This window comes from Gavialis gangeticus, unplaced genomic scaffold (genome assembly GCF_001723915.1).
Source record: "Gavialis gangeticus isolate Ggan-Ray unplaced genomic scaffold, GavGan_comp1, whole genome shotgun sequence".
NCBI classification, from domain to species: domain Eukaryota; kingdom Metazoa; phylum Chordata; order Crocodylia; family Gavialidae; genus Gavialis; species Gavialis gangeticus.
Window position 1 is genome coordinate 33099900 of NW_017729031.1, and position 11969 is coordinate 33111868.

Genomic DNA, 11969 nt, shown 5'->3' on the forward strand with positions numbered 1-11969 from the left:
CCCAATCCTGGATACGAGCTCAGGTATTCTTGGCTCAGAGCCCCCCTATGTCATTAGGCTGCCCTTCTTGCCTTGAGCCTTAGGAAAACCTACGTGGGCATCTCCAGCTTTTTTAATCAACAAAAAACCGCAGCTCTCACAAAGCTGAAAAGCAGCAGGTTTAAATATTGAGAAGAAATCTTTTCTTAAATGTTAATTCAATTAATCCAAAAGTAAATTCTGCTTTTGTACTCCTTAATAACGTCAAATACGTACAAAGTCGGCATCCATTTTTGTTGCTTGCAGTGTCCACCTGGACCCCTAAGGACAAAACAGACCACAGTGAGCCCTCCGGTCGGGATGAGAAGATAATAGTAGAGGAAAGGGGAGCATTGAAAGGGCCTTACTGCTCTTTTCCTTCCTTCGCTGGGCTCCCCAGTCCCTCTCTCATGCTCGTTTATCCCGCCTCTCCCCGGCCCTTTTTTTTTTCACTCCTCTTTTTCTTCTGCAATTAAGCCCGACATGCTCTTTCCATCCACCCATCTCCCTCGCCCTAGGAACCAAGCCAGACATTGGAGGCCAAGCCACCCTGCATACCAGGCACCAGCTCTTCGACCCAAGCAGATCCTTCCTGGGGAGATGATAGGTCCTTGGTGCTCTGGGACTTCAGGGCAGTCCCTCCAAATATGCGGTCCCCCTGAGACCCCACCACCCTGTCTGCGCCGTCCTGTAGTTTACCTGTTGATCAAACAGGGCCCAGAACATCGGCAGTGGGATGAACAGGAAGAGGACGCGTGTCACCATTTTAACCTCTGTGATCAGTTGTTTCTATTCAGGGAAAGATAAAAGGACGGTGGAACAGCTGATGGCAATTTCAGTCCCCAGTGTGTGGAGGCCCCCAGTTAACCCTGAGGAACTGGGTGGCAAAGTGTTTATCGTCTTTAGTCGTGGCACCCCCATTATTTGTATTGCAGACTCCCAGTCCAGATCAGGGCCGTGCTGAAAATACAGCGCACTTGATCATCCAGGCTAGATGGAGGGTAGTGGGAGCGGTAGACAACCGAATGCACCCAGTTGCATGTGCAAATCGCAGGAGATGTGTGTGTGTGCTGGATTTGCTGCGCAGTGCTCCATATTGCACGGCTTTTTAGTGCTTCTTGAACTGTGTCAATGGGCTGTGGATTTTCTGAATTCGGTGTAAAGGGAAATTTGCCCGTGTCTGAGTATTCAAGGACTCGCAGACACAGCTTGGAATGATGTGTCCCTTTCATGCCACCTTATTGAAATGTAATTGCCCATGTACCCCTGGGGGGGGCAGGGAAACCTCTTCGTGCAAGGCACCACTTACTGAGTATTTCTCTGATGCCCAGTTGAGCCAGTGTTCCCGCTTCGGAATTAGACCGGAGCGGTTTTTCACCCGGTTCTTAATGGCAAACTAGAAGGAAGCACAAATGAATCACAACCGACGAAGCCACCCCGTTTAACCTCCACTGCACCCCCATGTCCCAGCCATGTAGACTTTCCAACTCAAAACTGCCCTCCTCATCCTCAGGCCTTCACCTGGTCTGTGCAGCTACAGTACCCATGCTAACTCGGGTCCTTCACTTGGCACTTCTTCATTCCCAGGAGCCCACCTTTTGCAGGAGCAGCTGGCCAGAGAAAGTCAATGCTTTGGGTTATTCAGGAAATAATCACTCTCCTTCCCGCTACAGAATCAGAGAACCATAAAAACGGGGGGCGGGAAAGGACCTCTAGCAGTCGACACGTTCAAGCCTCCACACGGAGGCAGGATACGGCACATCTAGACCATTTCTGAGCGGCGTTTGTCTGACTTGTCCTTAATAAGCTTCATGACCTCCTTGGATAGCCTGTTCCAGCATTTCATCGTCACACTATCAGCTAGACCATTTTTTCTTTCTAGCTGCAAACTAGAAACTGCAAATGAAGCGGATTTCTTCATATCCTCCTGCCACCACCTGTAAAGAACTGACCGTCGTCTCTTTGCTTCAGGCTTTTCCATATTGGAAGACGTACCATGTCCTCCTCGAATGAAGCCATCTCCCTCATCCCATCTCATTTCCCTTCCTTGCTGCTGGTTCATGCAGTTTCCCACTCAGCCTGCGTACGTCTCAGTGAGCCCCCAGTCCCATCCACCTTTCCTTAAAGACTGGGTTTTCCAAGCCGCTGGTCGTTCTTGTTGCTCTCTGTTGGACTGTCTTGCCTACATCTGCTCTAAAGGACAGCGATGAAAACTGGACATGTTACTCTAGCTGAGGTTTCACCAGGACTGAGGGGAGCTGAATGCTTATCTCCCATGCCCTATGTGGCTGTTCATGGATCCCTGAATGAGGTTCACTTTTTTTGCAACAGCATCACCACCTAGTTGACTCACGTTTAGGTTGCAGCCTACTATACTGACTAGATCCCTTTTCTTGCTGTAACCTACCCACTCCTTCCTCCTTTTGTGTTTGCACTCTTATAGATTCATAGATGAAGGGTCAGAAGGGACCTCAGTAGATCACCGAGTCTGACCCCGTGCCCTGGGCAGGAAGGAGCGCTGGGGTCAGACGACACCAGCCAGCTGCATGTCTAGCCTCTAGACTTTTCCTTCCTAAGGATGGCCTTTTGCACTGGAGGCTTTGCTTGTTTTGATGTTTCCTGATATCAGGCTAAAACATCTGTATGTTGTAGACAGAAAAAAAATAACGCTCAAGGCTCTTCGGTGCAATTAAATGTCTGCAAGCCCCTTGCCTCTGGGCCCCACCCTCAGCACTGCACATTTGGGGCTTATCATTATTCATGTCCTGATCCCATCCACCTGGCAGGTCCACTGGTCCCCTCCCTCTTTTTAAGTCTCACGGACAAGTCTCTGTACACTCTCTACTTCAAGACAAGTCCAGTGACTCTCTGAGGGGCCAGATTTTATTCCATCAGTTCGGCGTGCAAGTAGATTTAGATGTCTAAGCGTGATACTACTCCACCCCGCACAAGTCCCTGACAACCAGTTAATGCACAAGGTAGGTGGGACCTCCTCCTTGCTGCTTTTTTGTGACTCGGTCTTAACAGCAAGGTGAGCGTGCTACAAAAATGGATGCATTGCTGGATTTTCAGGGACTTGAACAGACTGGATTAAAACCACACTTAGGTGCCCAAGTCTGTTTGGATGCACAATAGGTGGCCGCCCGGGATGCTCGCGCTGAAGGCAGTGGGAGTCGCAGGTTTGCAAGATGGGGCCTTGCATGACTGTGTCTCTTGGAGAAGTTTCCTTTCATGTCAGTATGATGAAGGGAGCTCCGTGAAAACGTTGTATCTCTCAAAGTTATGTTTGTCACTAGGCACAAAGATCATTTCCTACTTGATATAACACCCGTCACGCGAAAAGCCTGCTCATCTCAAATTCACAGAACAGCCGTCTGGCCATTTTTCTTCTCTAAAAGCCATGCTTTGGAGTTGGCCACTGTCAAGGAGAAGGAAATGCCTCATTATCTACTGCAATGTCACTGCCACACTTCTCATCCCTCGGTTCTTCTGCAGGCCTATCGGAGCATTAACCCTGCTGCTCCTCTCCGGAGAAGTAGTAGATAGCGGGGCCTGCAAGGCTGGTTTCCTTTTGGACGAGAAATTAGTGACGAGTAATTACACATAACCCCTCCCTTCTGCCTGACTTCAGACTAACCCAGCTAAGTACCTCTCTCTGCGTACCCCAATCTGTGAACAGAAGTGATAAGACACAGACCCCAGACAACCTCCTCGCATTAATCTGAGCCTCAAGTCCTGGCTCTGCGATGGCATCCAGTGAAGTGAGCTCAGCTCACAAAACCTTATGCATCTCTACCTGAGTTGGTCTATAAGGTGCATCTGTACCCTGCCTTGTGTCTGACTTCGGACTAACACAGCGAACTCCCCTCTCTGTACCCAGGAATGACGGCTGCAAGTACTTACTCTAGCTAGAGAGTTTAAGGCGGAGAGAAAATGCTTGCTGTTGGAGCTCAGCAGCCAGAGTAGATGGGTGGGAAGTCCCCACCAGGACATGCTAGGGATGCAGCGAAGACTACCGAGTGGTTTTTGAAAGCCACGTGCTGCCCAGACTGTTAAATAAGCTAATGGCCCAAACAGTGCGTTTGCAAGAGCTCCCCTAAGAGGAACGACTTGACAACGCTAACAGCTGGCAGTATTTTTTTCCCCCCAAGAGCACACACTGAGATAAATTGCTTCTCAAACTGTAATAGCTCCTGCCGGTGACTCCTGGCATAACAGTACGAGAACGAACCTGGTTCATGGGTCTGTGTTACAGCTCTAGGCAGAGATCTGACAACATACAATAAAACGGTGACTCTGCAGATCTAAGCTTTAAAATTTTCCATTTGGTTTTTAAGGGGCTGATCTCAGGTGTAACCGGATGGTTGTGCCCTGGGAGACAGCAGGGCAGAACAGAAGGTGCTGTTTCTACTTTTATGCTATGTTTATGCCCCCAGTACTGACGCCCTAGTCACCCCCCGCACCCCAAATTAGTCTGTTGGGCCACAATCTGCCAACGTTACTCCACCGTCCCACTGACATGAGAGGAATAACGAACAAGGCATGACTTCCTCGGCATGTAGTCGGGAGGCAAAGCCTCATTTCTCATTCCACACACAGCTCACAAATAGCCCAACCAGGAGCCCTCCAAGCCCCTTCGCCTCCTGAGCGTGTTTTTTCAAAAAAGGGCCCCAGTGAAACCTTGCCTTTGCAAGGCTGCAGCCTTAGAGCTGGGCGTGCAAGCGATGAGACAGGAACTCACTCACCCCAACGCACTGACAAACTTGGAGCAGGATGTTTCCCTGGGGGGGCGTCTTCTTGTACAATCCACTTCCGGAAATAAATATGACTGCAAAACATGAGAGCGTTAATCTGGGATTCATTCGGTGACTAAGGCCTTGCTCTGCAGCGACTCTGTGCAGGGGCTCACGCACCATGGACCTCATGCAAGCACATACGTGCACACATGGCCAACGTGATGCATCACCCACGTGCCCTTTCATACATGCAGTGAGATGGGGGGATTTTTATGGGCGCAAAGGGCAGCTTGGCATCCACATCCCACAGGGAATCATTAGGAACTGGCTATCCTCAGGGAAAATGACCTTGTTTGTCTGCTCTGAATCCTGATTACAAACCCTGCCAAACACGTGGGGTGCTGCTGTATACTTGGGAATATGACACCCTTTTTGAAGCCAAATATTTCTTCTAAGAATGCCCCTTGTCTTACATTTGAATTAAAAATGCTAAAAAGCTCTTACACACTCCATAGAGGTTGTTTCCTCATCCACAGGCCTTTATTTGATGGGGGAGGAGGGGGTTCCTTAAATCTGGAGCCGTAAATTGAGGGTGCATTTTAAATGTGAAGGACTATGGTAAAAGCCCATCAGCCCATGACTAAGTAACAGGCTGAATTCCCGACAATGTTGAAAGAAGTCATCCAGATCCAAGGCAGGATGTGCATTTTGTTTTTCAGGCGTGTTTCTAAATTAACCAGACCACCTATGTCGTATACTGGAGTTAGCAGAGATCGTCTGTGCTCGTGGTCTCCTGAGCGTTTGAAAGCCCTTTCCTTGCCCCATAGTTTTTCTCCCTTGAAGCGTGAGTGGGAGCAGAGCAGGCTTTCTAAAGGCCCCATCAGAGATGCATGCATTTGGGTAGACATTTGTCACATAACAGGGGCACTCTACATGGTAGCATGAGATCAGCAGGAAATCCATCGCTGATCAGATCTTGCCATGAAGCTCTGCAAAGATTTGCCAGCCTTTCCCCCTGGCTCCCGGTACCCTGCGAGAGGTGCCTGCCACGCAGCTGCACACAGAATATATGGTTCTGTCTTAAACCGATAGGAACAACCCATGTGGGAAATGGGAAGCTTTATGAGCCTGTGGCCACGCACATTTTGAAAATAATTGCTGTACCATTACTTGCTGGCTGATTATGTTTCTCCAGTGACCTGTTTCCTCCTCTCTGCTGGAAGTTTTCCAGGAAGGCGCCACGTTCATTTTCTCAGGAAGCACGAGCTTTTGGGTCACTGACGTTCTGGATTAGCCGCTGATACTCCGACCACAGAACTCAAACCCCAAATGACTCTTTCACTTCACATCTGTGGCTTTGCACAGATGGGAATCAGTTTGGTGGGTTGTTTGTTCTTTTTTTATTGCAGGTGTTGCAATAATGCAACACATCCCCTGCTTCACTATGCAAAGTGAGTGTGACTTTGGCTGCTTGTGTAGCTCCTGAGCTGCTCAGGACCAAGTGGGTATGTCGATATTGGGAAGGTCTATACCAGGATGTCCCGGGTGGCTGTTCCTGAGCACGCCCCACCCACCTGCAGCAGCATCCACATGCCCAATCTGGAAATATATCACTGCAGAGACCCCTTGAGACCTGGGTGTTCAGCGTGCTTCAGAGCACTTGCTGGACGTGACCCTGGGCTGGCCTCCCTGGTGTGTTCCCAGGTTGGAGTATGCATGTGGACATGCTGCTGCTGTGGTGTGGACACGCCCACAGTGCCCGCTCCATTGTGCTCCCGCAGGAATGCAACTGAGCACGCGGCATACCCCAAAATGGCCAGGCTCCAGCATGCTGGACCCAAGTTCTCCAGGGGACGTACAAGGGCACATCCTCTGGAGGCAAGTTCATCATTGCCTTTCTGGTTCTGGAGCTCATCAGCCGGAGAAGAGGGGTGGGAAGTCCCCACTAGGACATGCTAGGGATGCAGTGAAGACTACCGAGAAGTTGTTGAAAGCCGCGTGCTCCCCAGAACTATTAAACAAGCTAACAGGCTGAATGAGAGCTCAAGCAAGGGGCTAACTAACACCCCTGATGCAGTATAATCAGGGGGAATGGAAGGAGCTCACTCCCCACAATACTTCACAGCCGGTGATGTTTGCGTTGGCTACATAGGAACGGCAACAGAAATGCAGTCCCCATTAGCTCCTTGATAATGGTTTCAGCTGCATATGCTGGCAGGACACCGATGGGGCTGAAGTGCTAGATCTGGGCAGCTCTATAATTATAGCTAGTTCACGATGCTCAGGGAATATGGGTGAATTACTGTAATGTAATAATAGGTTATAACAATAGTTGTGGGTGCAATTGCAGCCATCCAAAGCAGGATGGTTCAGAATTACAGCAATTTGCTTCATCTGACTTGCCCTGTGGAGCTGTCTGGACAAGGAAGGGGTCATGAAGCTAGCATTACACAAAGGAGAGATGGCCGTAAGCAGAAGTGCTGTGATCAGCTTCCAGCCTCCTGGCTGGGGAACTCTGGGCTGCAAACTGAGCAGGTCCTGACAGCCAAAGCTCCTCAAGGATAGAGCTGTAAACCTCTGAATGCTCCAGACACTGCATCCTAACCCAGCATCCCCGCACAAGAGTCACGGCACGGTGCACCCCAGAGAACGGCTGTGATGTGCCAGCTGCTAGGAGCAGTCAGGACATCTCGCAGCGCTGTCCTAAGCCCCCTTAGAAGAGCAGGGCCCAGCCTGCAAAATTGGCAAAGCACCCTTTGACCCCTGGGTTCCCTACCAACCCTACAGCTCTAAAGGGACCAGAGAGACAGAAGGGTGCTCAGACTGCCCCGCTGCAGGGGTCCAGTGCTGAGGCAACTCCCCAAGCTAAGCTTGCCCTCTGCCAGGGGGGACAGGTGTAGCATGCACTTACCCAAGGCTAAAACCATGAGCACTGCTGGGACACCAAAAGCCAAGGCAAAGCAGTCTCCTCCGAAACATTTCACGTCCCCTACAAGCACAAACAAGAAAAGCATCTTACTTCAACATGCTGAATTCAGACTTTACTGCTCAGCCCTCGACTACTGCCAAATCCCTCCCTTCCCCTAGCTTTAAACTCCTTGAAGGGGACGCTTGACATTGTGCATTGAATCCACTTGAAAGCAAGGGCCCCACTGCTCTGCTGATGGTGACAATTTGGAAACAAGGCAGGTCCGGTTGGCCTCTGCGGCTACGGTCCCTGTTTATAAGATCCAGTAAGACCCAATGCAGGAACATGGACGCTGCAAGGCGGAGGGTTTGCATGAAAAAAAAGTGCCTCTCAGCCTTCCCCTCCTGCCTTCTTGATTTCAGGCATGAGAACAACAGCAAGAGCTGGGCAGTCTCAAGGACTGCAAGGCATTCTGGGAATCATAGTTCTCTAGACTGGCAGAGGAGTTTGCTGCTGACCGGGGAAAAGTTTCATCCCACTTTTTTGCCACAGACGTGGATGTGCAAAGAGCCAAAGAAATGGTGGCAAAAAACGGGGCTCGGTTCTCCCCCCACCAGCAGCAAACTCCACTGCTGCCCCACAAAACTGTGATTCCCAGAATGCCTTGTGCTCATGACACACATTGCCTGCATCCCCCACCCTCTCCTACTGAAGCCCCTTCCCTTAGGCAGCGCCCAAAGCATGCACCCCACTTGCCTACAGCCTTAGGATGTTACACTAGTACTGCAAGGGGAAGAGGATGTTATCGCTTCAAGGAGCGGTTCCCCAGCTGTGGTCCGGGGGCCATAGGAAGTCGTTTGCAGCTGTTGCATGGATCACACCACCCTTTACCCCTTCCCAGTTCATCTCAGACAGAAACTGTGGCCTGAGGCACATCCAGAGGGAGCGCAGCAGTGTGACTGCACCCTCTGGCTACGTACCAAATGCACATTTTAGCTCTGAGCACCAGCATGTCAGCACAGCTTCTGTGGGAAGCTTCACACACACTGGGCGCGTCTACACATTCGTTAATGTGCTGTAGTTACTGCGCATTAAGTTTAGTACTTGGACAACCAAGCACTAAAACAATGCGCAGTAACGCACGCTACTGTACAGTAGTGGTGGTGCACGGGTTTTTAGTGATGCTTACTGCACAGTAGCCTAATACTACTGTGCAATAGCGTATTAAACATGGTTTTTGCCCGGCCCGCTACTGTGCAATATTATTAGGCTGCTGCCCAGTTAGCGTCTCGTGTTGATGCGCCCACTGTGAACTCTACGATCGAGGGGGCCCTGCTTTCACAAAGCTCTGGAGTGCAGTTGGTGGGCACTGCTGCTGTTTGCTCTTCCCCTCCCTCCTCAACCTCCTTCCCCCCAAATTCAGCAGCAGGGGAAAAGAGGGGAGGAGCAGCTGGTCGGGAACCCCCGGGCTGAGCATCACTGCTGCTCGTCCCCTCCTTTCCCCTGCTGCTGAATTCAGGGGTGGAAGGAAGGAGAGGAAGAGAAAAGAGCAGCATGCTTTGCTGCTGCTTAAACGTGGTAGGCGCCATGCCGACCATCCGGTGAGCTCAGGGAGCTCACACCATATGCTCTGACCTGGTGGTGAGCCCTGAGAGCTCACCGGCATCTCGGATCACATCAAAGGGCTGTGGCCAAACACCCTGCAGAGGTGTAGCACATGCATGGTGAGCTCTCCTCACACCCAAAGGGGATTAGGCCACTACCGTATCATCATGATCCAGGATCCGCCCCCAACTCTGACTGTTTCCAATTTAGCTTAATAGGCCTGGGTAATCGTTGCAGCATTCTCCGCCATTTGGACCAGCTTGACTGGCTCATAACTCAAGAGCCAGAATCCGATATCGCGCCCATCACTGGGATCAGGAGCAGCAGCATTATACCCAGGCAAGGGAGATCCTAAGATTAGACCCCGGCACTTTAGCTTCACGCTGCGTGTCCTCCTAACCCCAGTGGAGCTTGTCTGCTCCAAGTCCCAGCGATCACCTGGAACTGAGCTGGGTTACCAACACGGGGTTTGGAGAAACTCAAGGCATAGTGCATTGTGGGAACGTTGAGCGCTAGTGCGTGATGGATCAGTCCAGCTTCCTCCCTATGGGAACCTAGAAACCAATCCCAGACAGGGACTCTATGGTGAGGTCTGCATACTGGTGGTTAGAAATTACAGCATGCATGCACTACGCAGTAGCAAATAAATATGATTTTAAAAAAAGCTTACATAGCTAAAGCACTGCCGGAAAACAGCCAGTGAAACCTTCAGTCATTACTGTGTATTCTCTACCTGCAAAGCCACGGTCAGCGTTGTGGTGTAGCGTGCTTCTATAATTTATTTTCCCACTTTGCAAAGAATTAGCTGAAATCCAATAAACCAGGCAGTGAAACATTATGTGCACGTTGAGCTGTGACACACAGCACAAGCAGACACCATTGGATTTCTCCAACCAAAAACATTTTTAAAAAAAGCAAGCTTCATACGCAGCTGCCAAGTTTCTGAGGAATTGCTTTCCTCCCTCTTCCAGAAAGGGCTGAAAAGAGCTTCACAATCCCAGGCTCCCTTCTTACACTCAGCCCATCCCTGTGGTTACTGGCTCGGGGTTGCACTGTGTTTACATTGATTTCTACATTTGAAGGACGCTGGTTAAATTTGGCAGCAGCCATTTCCCGCGAAAATGTTGACAAACATAAGAGAGAGAAATGTGGGCTGCCTTTGGCTGTGCTTTGGCATAAATATAGTAGACAAACATACACTCCCCCCAGCCTCCCAGGATACAGGATAGCAAAATAGTCACTTGGCAAAAATAAAACTTTCGGACGTTAGAAGAAAACAACTGCTTTGGAATTTGCAAGGTCACGGCCCCCATCACCTGCCTGCTCCTTCACAATACAGATCACCCTCTTCTCTGTCTGCAAGTCTGCGTATTTATAGTGTGCCACCCACCTTGGTGGCTAGGCATGGCCATACAAGAAAACAAGAACAGCTAGACTTAGGGCTCAGCTTAGCAGACAGGATGTGAAACAGGCCATAAGTGGGACATAGGGCATGTGCTTATCCTCCAAACAAGTCACTCTAGGCTGCAGCCAACCCGATCAGGCTGCATGGGGTATCTACCTACCCCTCCGAGTCAGGCAGGCCCTGTGTGAGGGTGGGGGTGTAGCAGGACCACACCATGATGGATTTATGATGGTGTTAAGGGAGGCTTCCTCAGGGTCAGCCGTACCCACTTTGGCTGGGGGGTAACTCTTGTACCCAGCTGGCCCCAGATTTGCCCCTTGGGCACTATGTTATGGCTCTCTGGCCCTATCAGTGCCTCAGAGCACCAGTTGCTTATGGGCTATATTTGCGGCCTCCTTCCTCCCTTGTAACCATGCCCATGCCTTGCAGATGTTACTCAATGTTCATTTGGAGGGGACCCTGCAGCCCCAGTGCAGCTTTTGGTTCTCAGGCTCTGAACCTTTGCCAGGGTCATAGCCTTCCGAGCCCTGGGCCTTTTATTTTGGCTGTGTCCCTCAGCCCAGGTCCACTGTCCTGGAGCTTGGCTCCTCGGGCCCAGCCCTGTCTTGCACCTGGAGCCATGACACCTGTCCTGTGCACTTTGGACCCCTAGCTCCTGTCTCGTGTGCTCTGGTTCAGCCCTCTGCCCTGGCCCTGTAGCCTTGGCAGACTTGCCCACTATATCCATCTCAGCCCTCTGGGTCTCTGACCCCAGGCTGGGCTACCTGCTATTCTAGCCCTTAGCCCTCTGGGTCCCCAACACCAAGGCCAGGCTGCTTTTGCTCCCTGTGGCTGCAGCCCTCCAAGCTTTGGCCTAACTCATTCAGCCCTTAGCCCTCTGGGTCCCCGACCCCAAACTGAACTGCCTTTTGCAGAGTGCCCCACAAGGATGGCCTCCACTCCTCCTCCATAGTCACAACCTAGCCCTCTGGTTTTATCAAGCTCAAAACGTAACATCAATGCAAGACAACCACGACACAAACTCAAAGTCTTTCCCATGCAGGGTGAATGTTGACCACAAGCCATAACTCCCTTGGACCACCCCCCTCACTCCCAGCTCCCTTGGGAGCCCACCTATCTGTCTCCAGCAGCCCTTCTCCCCGGGGAACTCCTCTCTCCACAGCATGCAGGGCCAGACTGCCTGCTTGGGCTTAGGCCAGGGGTGGGCAATTACTTCAGGTGGAAGGCCACTTACCAAGTTTGGGCAAACTGTCAAGGGCCACATTTCCCTCTCCGGTGCAGGGAAGCAGGAACAGCC

At 51.0% G+C, this 11969-nt stretch overlaps 1 protein-coding gene across 1 annotated transcript in view; it reads right to left on the minus strand.

Moving 5' to 3' along the window:
• SLC15A2 (solute carrier family 15 member 2) overlaps positions 1 to 11969 on the minus strand; it is a 101198-nt gene that overhangs the window by 33848 nt on the left and 55381 nt on the right. The window contains exons 8-12 of the mRNA XM_019522808.1: positions 7666 to 7743; positions 4764 to 4846; positions 1328 to 1414; positions 718 to 807; positions 256 to 300 (exon numbers count right to left, since the gene is read on the minus strand). Coding sequence (XP_019378353.1) covers positions 256 to 300; positions 718 to 807; positions 1328 to 1414; positions 4764 to 4846; positions 7666 to 7743 — 383 coding nt within the window. The remainder of the gene's footprint in view (positions 1 to 255; positions 301 to 717; positions 808 to 1327; positions 1415 to 4763; positions 4847 to 7665; positions 7744 to 11969) is intronic.